The sequence below is a fragment of the Eptatretus burgeri genome, chromosome 9 (assembly GCF_056783735.1).
Source record: "Eptatretus burgeri isolate ZD-2024b chromosome 9, Ebu_testis_v1, whole genome shotgun sequence".
NCBI lineage: Eukaryota > Metazoa > Chordata > Myxini > Myxiniformes > Myxinidae > Eptatretus > Eptatretus burgeri.
The window spans coordinates 76445214-76465213 of NC_140969.1; the positions used below are offsets into that span (position 1 = coordinate 76445214).

Sequence of the window (20000 nt, forward strand, 5' to 3'; positions counted from 1 at the left end):
GTCGTATAAAAATAGCACACACAATTATGTACACTGTACAGTACATAATACTTCATAATGATAATAAACGACAGTGTGGCCCTGTTATAATGCGATCGTTGAGGTCCATAAAATGTCATCGCGAAAAAAGCAGGGTCGTGCTAAATCAGGATTCAAGGAAATCGGCTTTCAAACTGAACCAATGTTTGCACGTTTACTGTCCAGCAAGTAAATTGCCTTTGAATTGAAGAATTCCGCGAATAAATCGTTGTTGTTAGTCGAAATTAAAACACCAATTTATTTTTAGTGAAGCTTTTTATGTTGTTAAAACAATCGCACTGTTCCGAAAATATATATCGCAATTGACAGGTGCTCGTTTCTTCATTTATAAATTATAACATCGATGCAATGATTACATATTTATAAAATCCAAATGCTATTTATTCATCTTTCTATAATCGATGCAAGAGGAGATTGTAAGCTGCTGCTAACAACACCGATGGCCGTCATGAACAGCACAAAGGTAAAACTAAAGTGTCTTCCTTCTCTCTTGGATGTGTGTTACAATTGCCGACAGTATTCAGTAGAGTAACATGCTGCACAGGTTTGTATCCGAGGAGTAATAGGCTACACCATATAACCTAGGTGTCTAGTTTTGTGCAAGTACGTTGTTCGAAAACGGAAACGAAAAAAAAAAATAATGTTCGCACAACGACGACGTCGCTTAGGCCTAAGTCACATTTGCTCGACTGCAATGACACCGCGGCCGTACGCCCTCTGAATTGACAGAAACATGCGGCGGCCGCAGAGTTTCTGCGGTGGCCTCAGGATGGCCCTACGCCGTTTGGCTATATTTTACAGGCCGTAGGGGTCGCCGTGGAATTATAGCGCGGAGTTATAACTTTTTTTCACTTCTACATTCGCCGTAGCAATTTGACAAGCTGAAACAAAAGAACTGGTTAAAAAAAAAAAAATAAAATAAAAAACCCAATCGTTACCATCCGTCTGACCGCACGTTCGCCTTAAGGCCCCCCTGCGGTCGCCTTGAAAATTATATGGCCGCCGCAGGAACGCCCTGAGGTCACCGTGCGACATCAAATCAAAGACCGTACGGCACCCCCACGTTTTCGGTCTCCACAATTTATAAATACGCCGTGCAGCTACCCGAAAAAGAAAAACATATGTGACTGCTACATTGTGTGACTGGAAATACTGCGGCCGCCCTATAATTGCTAGTGGCCGTAGATTTTGTGGACCCGACGGCGACCGTGGCAAATGTGACTTAGGCCTTAACGACGCATTTCTCAGAATGTAACCCCGTCGTTAAGTGGTGCATGATTGTGTGTGTGTGTGTGTGTGTGTGTGTGTGTGTGTGTGTGTGTGTGTGTGTGTGTGTGTGTGTGTGTGTGTGTGTGTGTGTGTTGTTGTTGTTGTTGTTAGTCTTTCGGCTGCTCCCGTTAGGGGTCGCCACAGCGGATCATCCGTTATGATCCGCATACTGATTTGGCACAGGTTTTACGCCGGATGCCCTTCCTGACGCAACCCTGGTCGCCTCTTACGACACAGGGATCAGGATTTGGGTTTCGCCATGATTCTGGGCTGCTCCACACCCTGCCCAGTGCAGAGCCCCCGTCCTCAAGCGATCCTCCAACCCAAGCCTCCGAGTAGCCGGATTACAGGCGCACGCCACTACGCCCGGTGTGTGTGTGTGTGTGTGTGTGTGTGTGTGTGTGTGTGTGTGTGTGTGTGTGTGTGTGTGTGTGTGTGTGTGTGTGTGTGTGTGTGTGTGTGTGTGTGTGTGTATATGTATATGTATATATATATATATATATATATATATATATATATATATATATATATATATATTGCATTTGGCTGGTAATCTTAGGAAGCAGTAGTTAAACGTGAACATAGTTTGGGTTGCACAGGATACCACGGGTAATGTCCATGGTTGAACACATGAACAGAATACTGCGCAAGTGATGTTATAAAAATGGCCTTTGGTGCACCTTCATCTTCAGATATAAAATGCAAGTGAAATCCATTAATTGTTAACAATTTAGAAAACTAGTTGCATCGGTCTGGCATACGATTTAAGGCTAATTTTTAACTACCATTCAATGACAAAGGTATATCAATGAGGTGCGTCGATCCACTCCCATTAATAAGATTATTTCCCTTTTAAAAATGAGAATGGCACTCTTCGACGTCACAATGTTAACCGATATCAATCCATCCACATTATTACATCATTATACATATTTACAGGGCGTTTCAAAAAGATTGATACAACTTTGACTTCCTGCCATTTATTTGATTTTTGACCAATACAGTTTTCCTTTTCAGGGTTTGGTGGTGTTATTGTGGTATTTGTTCCCTGGGATTTCTCGCTCCATAGCTCAACTATGCGATTGACAGTGAAGCAGAAGACAAAAGTGGAGGCTCTGTGGTATGATACTAAATCATATGTAGACACCCGCCAGAGGTTCTGCCAGGAATAAGACCTCAGAACACGTGATGGACCCACAAATTGTGTCATTTAATGTATAGTGAAACATTTTGAGCACAGGGGTACAGTGCACAACCACAGCAAGGGCAACAGTGGCAGGCCAGCATGAAAAACCAAGAGCCAAACCAATATTGATGCCATGCGGGATTCTACAGTGGACAATCCCAAGAAGTCCCACCGCCGGCGCTCCCAGGAGTTTGGCATCAAAACACCATCGGTCTGGCGTATCCTCACGAAGGAACTGAAGCTTTTCCCATACATTATCTCTCTTAGGCATAAACTGAGTCAAGATGATGTGAAGAGACTTGATATGTACAATTGACTCAGTGACAGGATGGAGCAGTACCCAAACTGGATCAACCTGATCTGGTTCAGTGATGAAGACCAATTCCACTTGAACGGTGCCATCAATAACCAGAACATTTTCTGGGGGGCAGAACCACATGAGAGCACCGAGAGGTACCTGAAAGGACCTAAGGTCACATGCTTCTGTGCCTTCAATGCCAGACAGGGAACGCTAGAGCCTTACTGGCTTGAGAATGACTACAGATCAACAGTGAGCATTACAAGGACATGCTCCAGAAGTTCCATCATGATCTAGCCCAAAAGGTCACCTCAAACCAGCTCAGCATGACCTGATTTATGCAGGATGGTGCACCTCCACATACAGCTGGTGACACCATCACTTTTCTGTGACAGCACTTCAGAAACCGCCTCGTTGCCCTGGGTACCACTCATGACTGGGCACCCCATAGCCCAGACTTGAACCCTCTGGACTACTGTTTCTGGGGGGCTGCCAAGGGCTCTGTCTCTGCCAACCACCCTGCTACACTGGATGATCTGCAGCAGGAGGAGGTGTCAGACTACCACCAGTCAGTGCACACGAGACCTTCAGGAAGTTTGGACGGAACTTTAGAGTCGGGATCAATGTCTGTTTGAACTCAGTGAGGGGCACACATCGAGAACATCAATTACAAGGATTTTGCGGAAATGCCATTTTCAGACATTGGGCTCTCACTAACTAGCAGTGACTTACTGCATTAGCAATCAGTGATTGAAAAGACCATGTCATAAGCTTTCAAGAAATGTTTGATTCACATTCCTGAGGTTTCTGTTTCTTTGGAAACAAACATTTAAAGTTGCATCACTCTTTGAAACACCTTGTATACCAAGTTTGATTTAAATCCCTTCAGCTGTTCAAGTATCACATTTTAACCTGACATGACCACTGGTCTTTGATCTCTTAATCAAAATCGAATCAGTTCATCTTTGCACCATACGATATACTTACACTAAGTGGTCACAATCCCATCACTGGTACACCAGATCGCACAGTAACAGAATTTTTACCCAATGGACCTTGGACCTTTGACCTGTTGACCCTATAATCTAATCAGTTAATCTTTGCATCATTATACATATTTGCACCAAGTTTGACTTGGATTCAGCCCTTCCTAAGTGATCAGGTAACAAAAACCTATCATGGATGTGTAGATGGATGGATGGACAGATTACCCCAAATCATAATGGCTCTGGCGATTTCGTCAGTGGAGACAGAGAGGAAAAAAAAAAAACAAAAAAAAAAAACAAGGAAAAACAATTGCCACTTTTGCGATTGCCCCATGTTAACACATATGGAAACTCCCCTGGTATCGACAGGATTTCTGCACGATGAAAAGGGGGTGCAGAAGGATGTGGTGGTGTTTGGGGAGGGGGGGCACGAATGCCTTCACACAAGTTCATCAAGTTGCACTGAAAGTTTTGATGATCGGTTACAGCGATTCTCAGTGCCAATTCGATTTTAGTTTTGATGCAACACGATTATCAACTCTGAACATTTATCATTACTTTTATTCCTCAATTAATCTTTCGATTCATTGCTGTGGCCGAGTAACTGCACTAAAACAAGCGAATAAAATAAAGGCATGAACTGTTGATTTCAGGATTTCAGCAGTTAACGACGAGTTTTTGTAAAATCGGTTTAATTGCAATTTCAAATAGCTGAATCTGAATACAACGACCAAGTTAAAATATTCTCAAATGTGAACCAGTTTATGGCTATGGTTATATGATGCGCTGCTCCGGCACAAGTTCCCACACCTGACATGACCGATAATTGACCGATAAGTTATTTACCGATAATTCAAGTAGTCATATTTTACTTTAATTGGACAGGACAAATGTCCTAACACTTTGTGCTTTTTATTAAACTGTGCCAAGTTGCTTTTCACCATTTGCAGGAAAAGGAAAAGGTAGGTATTTCAGTCTCCTGGAAACTTCACTCTAAATTGATAGAATTAGCCCTATTCCCACAGTTAAAAGAAAGAAATTCACAGCAAGGAATCCTAAACACATGCGACCATTTGGAGACAAGGAAAAGCTCAAGCACTGCAACAAAAGTGTCCTATAAACAAAACTTTCATGTGAGAGGGACTTGGGACAAAACAAAAGAAAACTAGAAATAAAAAAAAGTATTTTAAAAAAGGCAAGTACTTTTTGGGAGTTGCCAGGCTGATCTTCACAGGCCGACTTCCGAGGCCCGTAGCCCCCTGCATCTCTCCAAGAGCTTTCTTCTGTTCATTTTCTTCAGCAAACCTTACAAAGCCATATCCTCTGAGGGAGAGAGACAAATGCAAAATAAACAAAGAGAGCTTAACTCAGCATTTGGCTTCCAAATAACAAGCTTCCGAATCTGAAGATTCCCAAAAGGAAAAAAAACAAAAAAAAAGAATATAATTATAATCAAAGTGATAGCAATAAATAAAGCATACCTTGACACTCCATTTTGGTCTGTAATCACTTTCCCAGACATGCAAGAAGGATACTTTCGCACAAAGAAATCATACAGCTGGAAGTTGTCAACCTCTGGCGTGAGGTCACCAACGAAGATTGAATACTCTGGGCTGAAAGAAAACTTGCATTGCACAAAATGCTGGCTAAAAGAAAAAGAAAGAAAAAAAAAAAAAAAAAAAAAAAAAAAAGGAAAAGGAAGAGATCAAGGTTTGTTTCCACATGAAAATAAGAAAAAGTACCTTTGCGTTCTAGGAGGCCTTGGATTATATACGATCCTGTGGAAAGGCAGCACGACTCGGTTGTTCGAGACTTGTTGCAACATGAAAGGAACCTTCTTTAACAGTGAAACATTGATTAAAAAACAATATATTTGAAGCAAGTCTTACCTGCCATCTGGTTGTCTGCTGTGAGTTGCATAGTTAAGTTTGAACCTGCGAGCCTGCAATGAAATTTTTATTCGTTACATCATAAATATACCTCATCGGCCATAAAGAACATTTTCACAATCTGCACTTGCTATTCATAAAAACAGAGCAAACTGGAGGGGGAGCACTCAGTAGAGTGCAAAACCTCCGCCGCCAATACTGCTAGGTCACTCAAGTTAACCTGATATCCTATTCATTCAATTTGACGTCAACAGTGCTCACAGAGTTATAGTTTCCAACTTTCCCTTTTACATACTCAATTCATTTGTCAAAACTAGATTCCTTGAGACAAATTGATTTTACGTGGGTATATCCACCTAAAGTTCCAAAATCAGCCGCAATTAGCATGTTTTTTTTGTTGGAAATCACATAACATGTAGAAATACAAAAAAAAAAAAAAAATAATAATAATCGGAATTTTGTTGGAAAAAAAAGTTGCAAAAATTTTTTTTCCCTCGAACAATTTTTTTTTTTGGGGGGGGGTGGAAATCACAAAACATGTAGAAATGCAAAAAAAAAAATTCAAATATTTTTTCAAAATGGCCGCCATAGCGGCCATATTGGATTTTGGACAAAGTCCAAAATCTAATGGCATGATCCTTGGACCATACCTAATGCCACCACCAAGTTTCGTCGAAATCCATCGAGGAGTTTTTCCGTAATACTGTTCACAAATAAACAAACAAACAAGCAGTCATAGACTGGTACTTCTGAAATAGTCAACTTGACCTCTGACCTTGTCTAATAAAAGCTTTCTCTCGAGAAGGTAGCGACGCAAACCAGAAGTTTCCACGATGATTCTGTCCCAAACTATCAAAAATCGTAACGTCGACCGAAGCAAAAATCTCCATTTCTCCACGCAATTATTTTATATTATTTTATCAAAGTCACAAAACCGTAATATTCGGCCATCCACCAACAATCTTGACATAATCCGACGGCTCGGCGAGTCAGGCATGCGACGATAACCTTTATTGGGATAAAAAAATGACTTTCAAAACACCATCTTTATCGAAAACACCGTCAGCGCGCACACGGAAAACCTTTACGTGACTCAACAACACGTCTGCTCGAGCGCACTGCATCACGTGACGACCCGTGACGCGTTGAGTGAAATATTTTTTATACAATCTTTAAACGTCTCCAAAACATCCGATTTTTACCAGAATTTTGATAACCGAGTTTTAACCGTCCAAAGCGATCGCAAAAACCGAAGACAAAATTAAAATCGAAGTTAAAACGAACTCGTAACGTCGAGCGAAGCAAAAATACTCCATTTCTTCACATGAATTTACGGAATTATGTTTGACCTCACTGTGACCTTGACCTTTGACCGATTTTGACCAAAATCTAATCAGCGCTAGCCATCACCCTCCTGAATCACATGGTGCAATTTGACATTGGTAGCTTCTTCCGTTCGAGATATCGTGCCTACAAACAAACAAGCAGTCATAGACTGGTACTTACGAAATCGTCAACTTGACCTCTGACCTTGTCTAATAAAAGCTGTCTCTCGAGAAGGTCGCGACGCAAACCAGAAGTTTCTACAATGATTCTGTATCAAACCATGAAAAATCGAATGTTTTGTATGTTTGACCTCACTGTGACCTTGACCTTTGACCGATTTTGACCAAAATCTAATCAGCGCAAGCCACCACCCTCCTGAATCACGTGGTGTAATTTGACATTGGTAGCTTCTTCCGTTCTCGAGTTATCGTGCCTGCAAACAAACAAACAAACAGAAACGGAAGTGACCAACATTGTTACGGCTGTGGAAATTCGCAATCCACCATTCAGGACCCGTAGGTGAGATATCTCTGTAAGTACATGTGAAGTTAGCCCAAACCCGTTGTCAAGAGGGAATTTATGCGATTCATTCGGGCTGCGAAGCTTTGAGATAGCCGTTTTTCTGTTCTATCTCTATTTTGAACCAACCACGTCTCAACCGCCATCACACAACCACCTTAACCAGCACGCCAGCCATGTCACCAACTACAACCACGCTCCAACCCTCAGACAACAACAACGCCAACAGCCACGACCTTTACCTTCACAACTCAATCCCGCAAATAACGCATCACCATCATTCCCAAACGGCACCATCACCATCAAACCACCACCGAAAACCCTCCACCACCCTCACCTCTCTCCTTCTACGGCCATTCCCGCACCACCTGTAAACACTGAGCGTCGGGCTGTCTTGGGCCCGTTCAGCGATACGCACCGAGCCGCGAGTGCAAATAGCGGCCTTTCCGAGGAAAATTTGGATCAGGAACGCTACACGCCCACTTTTGCTCCGTCCAATTCGCAAGCACGGGGCGGCTTGGCCACGCCTCCAGGCACGTCTGTGTGAAATCGATATATGGAAATTCTAGGATCAGGGGAGATTCACGCCCCCTTTCCTCTGGCCAATGGGCAAGCGTGGCTCCGCCTCCAAGGTCATTCTGATCCGGATATTTGCATATTGTTTTCTCCTGCCAGCCTATAAAACGGCGAGCGCAAGGTGAATCGTGGCAGTGTTTTGGTTGGAGAGCAGAGTCGAGTCGGGTGGAGAAGTGATTAGCGTGGCAGGAAGAGTGGAGTCGGGTGGCGAAGTCATCGGAGTGTCATCGAGTGGGGTTCTGGAGTCGGCTGAGAAGAGTTGCGGGAAGAGGCCAAGGAGCTCGGGTCTGAGGTGAGAAGGACGGCGGTCGGCGACGAGGTCGCGGTGTGGGATCGCTCGTCACGGGACCCAAGCCAGCCAGCCATTCTCCCTCCCCCAGGGCATCAACAATTCCTCCTTTCCCCCGCGCTGAGATAGTGCAACAAGGGGGCCCAGTTCCCACCCCACTCCAAACGTCGTGCCAACGAAACCCGCCAAGGAGCACGGAGTCGGGGCATAGCCACGCGGCCACATCTGTGGCTCGTCCGCAAACGCATCACGAGGACGCGGGTAGGACCCCCCCGGTCTCGCGGGCCTGGCCGCTCCTTCAGGTCACGCGCACATATTGGCCTACAGGCCCATCTGCCCCCTTGTCTATGAGGGTGGCTTCTTTCCTTTGCTTTTGAGTAAATGTGTGTTGGCGCCGTCTGTAAAGTAGAACTGCATAAGTGTTGCCGTGTGTGCGCATAGTCGGGAGTAAATCTGCGTCGTTGTTGCTTTTGTTTTAATTGCTATATGTGCATTTTGATTGTTTGGCTGTATATGTGTGCTTTCTGTGTGCCGGGAAATAAATGTGCTTTGTGCGAACTGTTTTCCCGTTTCGCTTCGTCTTTTCTTTATTGACCCTCCATCCTGCTTCACGTAAAGGGTTCGTAGTGGGTTTAATACGCCCGGTAATTAATCGGAACCATCGAGGCCGATGATAACACCACTCGGTTATCACTGCAACACGGTACGGACCGCTAAAGCGGTTCGTGTCCGGAGTCGGCCTGTGGCGTGGTACGACCGCCCGGTCAACCATCCGCGTAGGTACTTAGGTAGATCGAATTTGGCAAGCAACCCTATCCTGCGCGGGTGGGCAATTGGCACGGTCGTGGTGGGGTTAAACCCCCACCCGTGACTCGCTCCCGGCGTTGTTCCGAGAGGGTCACGACTGAATTGTCCATCCGGTGGGCGACGCGGTCGCGATTCGAGTGACGTGGCCGTCCGCACACCGGCGGGCGCGAATTCGCAACAAAATACTTACAAAATCTTTACATTTCTTAAGTAACAAACTCGAGGGGGAGCACTCGGTAGAGTGCAAAACCTCCGCCGCCAATAATGCAAGGTCACTCAAGTGAACCTGATATCCTATTCATTCAATTTGATGTCAATAGTGCTCAGAGTTATAGTTTGCAACTTTCCCTTTTACTTTTAACATACTCGATTCATTTGTCATAACTAGATTGCTTGACAGAAATTGATTTTACGTGGGTATATCCACCTGAAGTTCCAAAATCAGCCTCAATAATTTTGGCATGTTTTTTTGTTGGAAATCACTTATAACATGCAGAAATGCAAAAAAAAAAATGGAAGTTTTGTTGAAAAAAAGTTGCAAAATTTTTTTTTCTCTAACATTCTTTTTTTTTGGGGGGCGGGGGTGGTTGGAAATCACTTAACACAAGTAGAAATGCAAAAAAAAAAATTCAAATATTTTTTCAAATTGGCCACCAGAGCAGCCATATTGGATTTTGGATGAAGTTCAAAATCTAATGGCATGATCCTTGGACCAGACCAAACACCCCCCCCCCCCACCATGTTTCGTCGAAATCCGTTGAGGAGTTTTTCCGTAATACTGTTCAGAAACAAACAAACAGTCATCGACTGGAACTTACGAAATCGTCAACTTGACCTCTGACTTTGTCTAATAAAAGCTGTCTCTCGAGAATTTAGCGACGCAAACCAGAAGTTTCTACGATGATTCTGTAGCAAACCATCATAAAATCGAATGTTTTGGATGTTTGACCTCACTGTGACCTTGACCTTTGACTGATTTTCACCAAAATCTAATCAGCGTGAGCCACCACCCACCAGAATCATGTGGTGTAATTTGACATTGGTAGCTTCTTCAGTTCGAGTTATCATTGTTTGGATGTTTGACCTCACTGTGACCTTGACCTTTGACCGATGTTGACCAAAATCTAATCAGCACTAGCCATCACCCTCCTGAATCAGTTGTTGTAATTTGACATTGGTAGCTTCTTCTGTTCTTGAGTTATCGTGCCTACAAACAAACAAACAAACAAGCAGTCATAGACTGGTACTTACGAAATTGTCAACTTGACCACTGACCTTGTCTAATAAAAGCTGTTTCGAGAGAACGTAGCGACACAAACCAGAAGTTTCTAAGATGATTCTGCACCAAACCATCAAAAATCGAATGTTTTGGATGTTTGACCTCACTGTGACCTTGACCTTTGACCGATTTTTTAGCAAAATCTAATCAGCGCAAGCCACCACCCTCCTGAATCACGTGGTGTAATTTGACATTGGTAGCTTCTTCCGTTGGAGTTATCATTTTTTGTATGTTTGACCTCACTGTGACCTTGACCTTTGACCGATTTTCACCAAAATATAATCAACACTAGCCATCACCCTCCTGAATCACGTGGTGTAATCTGACATAGGTAGCTTCTTCCGTTCTCGAGTTATCGTGCCGACAAACAAACAAACAAACAGAAACGGAAGGCATCAATATACTTACGAAATCTTTAGATTTCGTAAGTAACAAACACACAAATAAACAAACAGAAATGGAACTGATCAATATACTTACGAAATTATTAGATTTCGTAAGTAACAAACACAAAAACAAGCAGTCATAGACTGGTACTTACGAAATCGTCAACTTGACCTCTGACGTTGTTTAATAAAAGCTGTCTCCCGAGAAGGTAGTGACGCAAACCAGAAGTTTATACGATGATTCTGTACCAAACCATCAAAAATCGAATTTTTTGGATGTTTGACCTCACTGTGACCTTGACCTTTGACCGATTCTAACCAAAATCTAATTAGCACTAGCCATCACCCTCCTGAATCACGTGGTGTAATTTGACATTGGTAGCTTCTTCCGTTCTCGAGTTATTGTGCCTTCCAAAAAACAAACAAACAAACAAACAGAAACGGAAGGCATCAATATACTTACGAAATCTTAAGATTTCGTATGTAATAAACCAATGTCACCCGCAGGGTGACCCGTATCTTGCCAAAAGGTGACCACGTGTGACTTATTTAAGGTCACACTGAGGTGAACAGAGCTGCTATCCACCAGGAGCGACTCCTTGAGGAATATCTGCCTACGAGAGATTCCGATGAGAATCGTTCTACAGAGTAACCATGAAAAATGTTTTTGCCTCACAACATCACCAAATGACGTCATAATGTCTCAAGCTTGACATATCAAGAAAGCACTCATCGAGGTGTTCAATTTGAGGTATGACACGATATGGTTCCTAAAACTTGAAAATTTGACCTTGGGGTCCAATATGTTTGACCTTGAAGGTCAAGGCCAATCGCCACCAAAAATTAATCAACTGAGCGCCAGACCATGAACTATATTCCCATGAAGTTTGAAGACGATCCGATCAAAATTCCTCAAAAAATAAGGGTTTCGTCGACTCCCTGATTTGCGACAAAGTGACCTTGACCTTTGACCTTCAAAATTTTATGTGTTGAAAGGGACCTCTATAGGCCTCTGATATGCGAAGTTACAAAAATTTCCAAAGATAACTGTGCTCTGCAGAATGATTTATACGTGATTACAGACCAAAAAAAAAAAAGAAAAAAAAAAAAAAAGAATGTCAAGGCCAATCGCCACCAAAAATTAATCAGCTGAGCGCCAGACCATGAACTATATTCCCATGAAGTTTGAAGACGATCCGATCAAAAAATAAGGGTTTTGTCGACTCCACTGATTTGCGACAAAGTGACCTTGACCTTCAAAATTTTGTGCACTGAAAGGGACCTCTATAGGCCTCTGATATGCGAAGTTACAAAGATTTCCAATGATAACTGTGCTCTGCAGAATTTTTTATACGTGACTACAGACAAAAAAAAAAAAAAAAAAAAAAAAAAAACGTACAAGCTAACTAACATATCTTGCAAAACTTCGTTTTGGCAAGATAAACAGAAACAGAAGGCATCAATATACTTACTAAATCTTTAGATTTCGTAAGTAACAAACAAGCAGTCATAGACTGGTACTTACGAAATGGTCAACTTGACCTCCGACCTTGTCTAATAAAAGCTGTCTCCAGAGAAGGTAGCGACGCAAACCGGAAGTTCTTACGATGATTCTGTATCAAACCATCAAAAAATCCTTACGTCGACCGAAGCAAAAATCTCCATTTCTCCACGCAATTATACCTTAACGTAACTCAACGACGCGTCTGCTCGAGAGCACTGCATCATGGGACGACCCGTGACGCGTCGAGTGAAATTTTTTTTATACAATCTTAAAACGTCTCCAAAACATCCGATTTTTACCAGAATTTCGACAACCGAGTTTTAAGCATCCTTAGCGATCGCAAAAACCGAAGACAAAATTAAAATCAAAGTTAAAACGAACTCATAACGTCGAGCGAAGTAAAAATCTCCATTTCTCCACGCAATTATTTTATCAAAGTCACAAAACCGTAATATTCGGCCATCCACCAACAATCTTGACATAATCCGACGGCTCAGCGAGTCAGGCATGCGACGATAACCTTTATTGGGATAAAAAATGATTTTAAACACAATCTTTATCGAAAACACCGTCAGCACGCGCACATGCAAAACCTTAACGTAACTCAACGACGCGTCTACTCGAGCGCACTGCATCATGGGATGACCCGTGACGTGTCGAGTGAAATATTTTTTATACAATCTTAAAACGTCTCCAAAACATCTGATTTTTACCAGAATTTCGACAACCGAGTTTTAAGCATCCTAAGCGATCGCAAAAACCGAAGGCAAAATTAAAATCGAAGTGAAAACGAACTCGTAACGTCGAGCGAAGCAAAAATACTCCATTTCTCCACGTTAATTTACGGAATTATGTTTGACCTCACTGTGACCTTGACCTTTGACTGATTTTGACCAAAATCTAATCAGGGCTAGCCATCACCCTCCTGAATCACGTGGTGTAATTTGACATTGGTGGCTTCTTCCGTTCTCGGGTTATCGTGCCTACAAACAAACAAACAGAAACGGAAGTCATCAATATACTTACGAAATCTTTAGATTTCGTAAGTAACAAACAAACACACAAACAGAGGACGGAAGTCATCAATATACATACGAAATCTTTAGATTTCTTAAGTAACAAACAAACAAACAGAAAGAGGTGAAAACAGTAACCTCCGATCTTCGATGGTGGAGGTTAACAGGAGGGGGAGCACTCTGTAGAGTGCAAAACCTCCGCCGCCAATACTGCTAGGTCACTCAAGTGAACCTGATATCCTATTCATTCAATTTGATGTCAACAGTGCTCACAGAGTTATAGTTTGCAACTTTCCCTTTTACATACTCAATTCATTCGTCATTCCTTGAGATAGAAATCGATTTTACGTGGGTATATCCACCTGAAGTTCCAAAATCAGCCGCAATTATACTTTTGGCATGTTTTTTGTTGGAAATCACTTAGAACATGTAGAAATGCAAAAAAAGAAATCGAAATTTTGTTGAAAAAAAAGTTGCAAAAATTTTTTTTTTGGGGGGTTGGGGGGGGGGTTGGAAATCACTTTCAACATGAAGAAATGCAAAAAAAAAAAATTCAAATATTTTTTCAAAATGGCCACCAAAGCGGCCATATTGGATTTTGTACCAAGTCCAAAATCTAATGGCATGATCCTTGGACCATACCTAACACCCCCCCCCCACCAAGTTTCGTCGAAATCCGTTGGAGTTTTTCCGTAATACTGTTAACAAACAAACAAACAGAAAGGGGGGAAAACAGTAACCTCCGATGTTCGATGACGGAGGTTAATTATATCACTGGTTGACTTCTATATTCTTCACAAGAATCTACTGTGGCCAACAACGTGACAATGACCAGTGTGAGTGTCAGTGTGAGTGTCAGTGTGAGTGTCAGTGTGAGTGTCAGTGTGAGTGTGAGTGTCAGTGTGAGTGTCAGTGTGAGTGTCAGTGTGAGTGTCAGTGTGAGTGTCAGTGTGAGTGTCAGTGTCAGTGTCAGTGTCAGTGTCAGTGTCAGTGTGAGTGTCAGTGTGAGTGTCAGTGTCAGTGTGAGTGTCAGTGTGAGTGTCAGTGTGAGTGTCAGTGTGAGTGTCAGTGTGAGTGTCAGTGTGAGTGTCAGTGTGAGTGTCAGTGTGAGTGTCAGTGTGAGTGTCAGTGTGAGTGTCAGTGTGAGTGTCAGTGTGAGTGTCAGTGTGAGTGTCAGTGTGAGTGTCAGTGTGAGTGTCAGTGTGAGTGTGAGTGTCAGTGTGAGTGTCAGTGTGAGTGTCAGTGTGAGTGTCAGTGTGAGTGTCAGTGTGAGTGTCAGTGTGAGTGTCAGTGTGAGTGTGAGTGTCAGTGTGAGTGTCAGTGTGAGTGTCAGTGTGAGTGTCAGTGTGAGTGTCAGTGTGAGTGTCAGTGTGAGTGTCAGTGTGAGTGTCAGTGTGAGTGTCAGTGTGAGTGTCAGTGTGAGTGTCAGTGTGAGTGTCAGTGTGAGTGTCAGTGTGAGTGTCAGTGTGAGTGTCAGTGTGAGTGCGAGTGTGAGTGTGAGTGTGAGTGTGAGTGTCAGTGTGAGTGTCAGTGTGAGTGTCAGTGTGAGTCTGAGTGTGAGTGTGAGTGCCAGTGTGAGTGTCAGTGTGAGTGTCAGTGTGAGTGTCAGTGTGAGTGTCAGTGACAGTGTGAGTGGCAGTGTGAGTGTCAGTGTCAGTGTGAGTGGCAGTGTGAGCGTCAGTGTCAGTGTGAGTGCCAGTGTGAGTGTCAGTGTGAGAGTGTGAGTGTCAGTGTGAGTGTCAGTGTCAGTGTGAGTGTCAGTGTGAGTGTCAGTGTGAGTGTCAGTGTGAGTGTCAGTGTGAGTGTCAGTGTGAGTGTCAGTGTGAGTGTCAGTGTGAGTGTCAGTGTGAGTGTCAGTGTGAGTGTCAGTGTGAGTGTCAGTGTGAGTGTCAGTGTGAGTGTCAGTGTGAGTGTCAGTGTGAGTGTGAGTGTCAGTGTGAGTGTCAGTGTGAGTGTGAGTGTCAGTGTGAGTGTCAGTGTGAGTGTCAGTGTGAGTGTCAGTGTGAGTGTCAGTGTGAGTGTCAGTGTGAGTGTCAGTGTCAGTGTGAGTGTCAGTGTGAGTGTGAGTGTCAGTGTGAGTGTCAGTGTGAGTGTCAGTGTGAGTGTGAGTGTGAGTGTGAGTGTCAGTGTGAGTGTCAGTGTGAGTGTCAGTGTGAGTCTCAGTGTGAGTGTCAGTGTGAGTGTCAGTGTGAGTGTCAGTGTCAGTGTGAGTGTCAGTGTCAGTGTGAGTGTCAGTGTCAGTGTCAGTGTCAGTGTGAGTGTCAGTGTGAGTGTGAGTGTCAGTGTGAGTGTCAGTGTCAGTGTGAGTGTCAGTGTGAGTGTCAGTGTGAGTGTCAGTGTGAGTGTCAGTGTGAGTGTCAGTGTGAGTGTCAGTGTGAGTGTGAGTGTCAGTGTGAGTGTCAGTGTGAGTGTCAGTGTGAGTGTCAGTGTGAGTGTCAGTGTGAGTGTCAGTGTGAGTGTCAGTGTGAGTGTCAGTGTGAGTGTCAGTGTGAGTGTCACTGTGAGTGTCACTGTGAGTGTCACTGTGAGTGACACTGTGAGTGTCACTGTGGGTGTCACTGTGAGTGTCACTGTGGGTGGGTGTCAGTGTGAGTGTCAGTGTGAGTGTCACTGTGAGTGTGAGTGACAGTGTGAGTGTCACTGTGAGTGTCAGTGTGAGTGTGAGTGTGAGTGTGAGTGTCAGTGTGAGTGTCAGTGTGAGTGTCAGTGTGAGTGTCAGTGTGAGTGTCAGTGTGAGTGTCAGTGTGAGTGTCAGTGTCAGTGTGAGTGTCAGTGTCAGTGTGAGTGTCAGTGTCAGTGTCAGTGTCAGTGTGAGTGTCAGTGTGAGTGTGAGTGTCAGTGTGAGTGTCAGTGTCAGTGTGAGTGTCAGTGTGAGTGTCAGTGTGAGTGTCAGTGTGAGTGTCAGTGTGAGTGTCAGTGTGAGTGTCAGTGTGAGTGTCAGTGTGAGTGTCAGTGTGAGTGTCAGTGTGAGTGTCAGTGTGAGTGTCAGTGTGAGTGTCAGTGTGAGTGTCAGTGTGAGTGTGAGTGTCAGTGTGAGTGTCAGTGTGAGTGTGAGTGTCAGTGTGAGTGTCAGTGTGAGTGTCAGTGTGAGTGTCAGTGTGAGTGTCAGTGTGAGTGTCAGTGTGAGTGTCAGTGTCAGTGTGAGTGTCAGTGTGAGTGTGAGTGTCAGTGTGAGTGTCAGTGTGAGTGTCAGTGTGAGTGTGAGTGTGAGTGTGAGTGTCAGTGTGAGTGTCAGTGTGAGTGTCAGTGTGAGTGTCAGTGTGAGTGTCAGTGTGAGTGTCAGTGTGAGTGTCAGTGTCAGTGTGAGTGTCAGTGTCAGTGTGAGTGTCAGTGTCAGTGTCAGTGTCAGTGTGAGTGTCAGTGTGAGTGTGAGTGTCAGTGTGAGTGTCAGTGTCAGTGTGAGTGTCAGTGTGAGTGTCAGTGTGAGTGTCAGTGTGAGTGTCAGTGTGAGTGTCAGTGTGAGTGTCAGTGTGAGTGTCAGTGTGAGTGTCAGTGTGAGTGTCAGTGTGAGTGTCAGTGTGAGTGTCAGTGTGAGTGTCAGTGTGAGTGTGAGTGTCAGTGTGAGTGTCAGTGTGAGTGTGAGTGTCAGTGTGAGTGTCAGTGTGAGTGTCAGTGTGAGTGTCAGTGTGAGTGTCAGTGTGAGTGTCAGTGTGAGTGTCAGTGTCAGTGTGAGTGTCAGTGTCAGTGTGAGTGTCAGTGTGAGGTGTCAGTGTCAGTGTGAGTGTCAGTGTGAGTGTCAGTGTGAGTGTCAGTGTGAGTGTCAGTGTGAGTGTCAGTGTGAGTGTCAGTGTGAGTGTCAGTGTGAGTGTCAGTGTGAGTGTCAGTGTGAGTGTCAGTGTGAGTGTCAGTGTGAGTGTCAGTGTGAGTGTCAGTGTGAGTGTCAGTGTGAGTGTGAGTGTCAGTGTGAGTGTCAGTGTGAGTGTGAGTGTCAGTGTGAGTGTCAGTGTGAGTGTCAGTGTGAGTGTCAGTGTGAGTGTCAGTGTGAGTGTCAGTGTGAGTGTCAGTGTCAGTGTGAGTGTCAGTGTGAGTGTGAGTGTCAGTGTGAGTGTCAGTGTGAGTGTCAGTGTGAGTGTGAGTGTGAGTGTGAGTGTCAGTGTGAGTGTCAGTGTGAGTGTCAGTGTGAGTGTCAGTGTGAGTGTCAGTGTGAGTGTCAGTGTGAGTGTCAGTGTCAGTGTGAGTGTCAGTGTCAGTGTGAGTGTCAGTGTCAGTGTCAGTGTCAGTGTGAGTGTCAGTGTGAGTGTGAGTGTCAGTGTGAGTGTCAGTGTCAGTGTGAGTGTCAGTGTGAGTGTCAGTGTGAGTGTCAGTGTGAGTGTCAGTGTGAGTGTCAGTGTGAGTGTCAGTGTGAGTGTGAGTGTCAGTGTGAGTGTCAGTGTGAGTGTCAGTGTGAGTGTCAGTGTGAGTGTCAGTGTGAGTGTCAGTGTGAGTGTCAGTGTGAGTGTCAGTGTGAGTGTCAGTGTGAGTGTCAGTGTGAGTGTCAGTGTGAGTGTCAGTGTGAGTGTCAGTGTGAGTGTCAGTGTGAGTGTCAGTGTGAGTGTCAGTGTGAGTGTCAGTGTGAGTGTCAGTGTGAGTGTCAGTGTGAGTGTGAGTGTCAGTGTGAGTGTCAGTGTGAGTGTCAGTGTGAGTGTGAGTGTGAGTGTGAGTGTCAGTGTGAGTGTCAGTGTGAGTGTCAGTGTGAGTGTCAGTGTGAGTGTCAGTGTGAGTGTCAGTGTGAGTGTCAGTGTCAGTGTGAGTGTCAGTGTCAGTGTGAGTGTCAGTGTCAGTGTCAGTGTCAGTGTGAGTGTCAGTGTGAGTGTGAGTGTCAGTGTGAGTGTCAGTGTCAGTGTGAGTGTCAGTGTGAGTGTCAGTGTGAGTGTTAGTGTGAGTGTCAGTGTGAGTGTCAGTGTGAGTGTCAGTGTGAGTGTCAGTGTGAGTGTCAGTGTGAGTGTCAGTGTGAGTGTCAGTGTGAGTGTCAGTGTGAGTGTCAGTGTGAGTGTCAGTGTGAGTGTCAGTGTGAGTGTGAGTGTCAGTGTGAGTGTCAGTGTGAGTGTGAGTGTCAGTGTGAGTGTCAGTGTGAGTGTCAGTGTGAGTGTCAGTGTGAGTGTCAGTGTGAGTGTCAGTGTGAGTGTCAGTGTCAGTGTGAGTGTCAGTGTGAGTGTGAGTGTCAGTGTGAGTGTCAGTGTGAGTGTCAGTGTGAGTGTGAGTGTGAGTGTGAGTGTCAGTGTGAGTGTCAGTGTGAGTGTCAGTGTGAGTGTCAGTGTGAGTGTCAGTGTGAGTGTCAGTGTGAGTGTCAGTGTCAGTGTGAGTGTCAGTGTCAGTGTGAGTGTCAGTGTCAGTGTCAGTGTCAGTGTGAGTGTCAGTGTGAGTGTGAGTGTCAGTGTGAGTGTCAGTGTCAGTGTGAGTGTCAGTGTGAGTGTCAGTGTGAGTGTCAGTGTGAGTGTCAGTGTGAGTGTCAGTGTGAGTGTCAGTGTGAGTGTCAGTGTGAGTGTCAGTGTGAGTGTCAGTGTGAGTGTCAGTGTGAGTGGCAGTGTGAGTGTCAGTGGGAGTGTGAGGGTCAGTGTGAGTGTGAGTGTGAGTGTGAGTGTCAGTGTGAGTGTCAGTGTGAGTGTCAGTGTGAGTGTCAGTGTGAGTGTCAGTGTGAGTGTCAGTGTGAGTGTCAGTGTCAGTGTGAGTGTCAGTGTCAGTGTGAGTGTCAGTGTGAGTGTCAGTGTCAGTGTGAGTGTCAGTGTGAGTGTCAGTGTGAGTGTCAGTGTGAGTGTCAGTGTGAGTGTCAGTGTGAGTGTCAGTGTGAGTGTCAGTGTGAGTGTCAGTGTGAGTGTCAGTGTGAGTGTCAGTGTGAGTGTCAGTGTGAGTGTCAGTGTGAGTGTCAGTGTGAGTGTGAGTGTCAGTGTGAGTGTCAGTGTGAGTGTGAGTGTCAGTGTGAGTGTCAGTGTGAGTGTCAGTGTGAGTGTCAGTGTGAGTGTCAGTGTGAGTGTCAGTGTCAGTGTGAGTGTCAGTGTGAGTGTGAGTGTCAGTGTGAGTGTCAGTGTGAGTGTCAGTGTCAGTGTGAGTGTCAGTGTGAGTGTCAGTGTGAGTGTCAGTGTGAGTGTCAGTGTGAGTGTCAGTGTGAGTGTCAGTGTGAGTGTCAGTGTGAGTGTCAGTGTGAGTGTCAGTGTGAGTGTCAGTGTGAGTGTCAGTGTGAGTGTCAGTGTGAGTGTCAGTGTGAGTGTCAGTGTGAGTGTCAGTGTGAGTGTCAGTGTGAGTGTCAGTGTGAGTGTCAGTGTGAGTGTCAGTGTGAGTGTCAGTGTCAGTGTGAGTGTCAGTGTGAGTGTCAGTGTGAGTGTCAGTGTGAGTGTCAGTGTGAGTGTCAGTGTGAGTGTCAGTGTGAGTGTCAGTGTGAGTGTCAGTGTCAGTGTGAGTGTCAGTGTGAGTGTCAGTGTGAGTGTCAGTGTGAGTGTCAGTGTGAGTGTCAGTGTGAGTGTCAGTGTGAGTGTCAGTGTGAGTGTCAGTGTGAGTGTCAGTGTGAGTGTCAGTGTGAGTGTCAGTGTGAGTGTCAGTGTCAGTGTGAGTGTCAGTGTGAGTGTCAGTGTGAGTGTCAGTGTGAGTGTCAGTGTGAGTGTCAGTGTGAGTGTCAGTGTGAGTGTCAGTGTGAGTGTCAGTGTCAGTGTGAGTGTCA

At 44.7% G+C, this 20000-nt stretch overlaps 1 protein-coding gene across 5 annotated transcripts in view; it reads right to left on the bottom strand.

Moving 5' to 3' along the window:
* TRNAU1AP (tRNA selenocysteine 1 associated protein 1) overlaps window positions 1–20000 on the bottom strand; it is a 111401-nt gene that overhangs the window by 13463 nt on the left and 77938 nt on the right. For all 5 annotated transcript variants that reach the window (XM_085895716.1, XM_085895715.1, XM_085895720.1 and 2 more), the window contains exons 4-7: window positions 5668–5720; window positions 5521–5556; window positions 5260–5391; window positions 4982–5101 (exon numbers count right to left, since the gene is read on the bottom strand). In XM_085895716.1, coding sequence (XP_085751842.1) covers window positions 4982–5101; window positions 5260–5391; window positions 5521–5556; window positions 5668–5720 — 341 coding nt within the window. The remainder of the gene's footprint in view (window positions 1–4981; window positions 5102–5259; window positions 5392–5520; window positions 5557–5667; window positions 5721–20000) is intronic.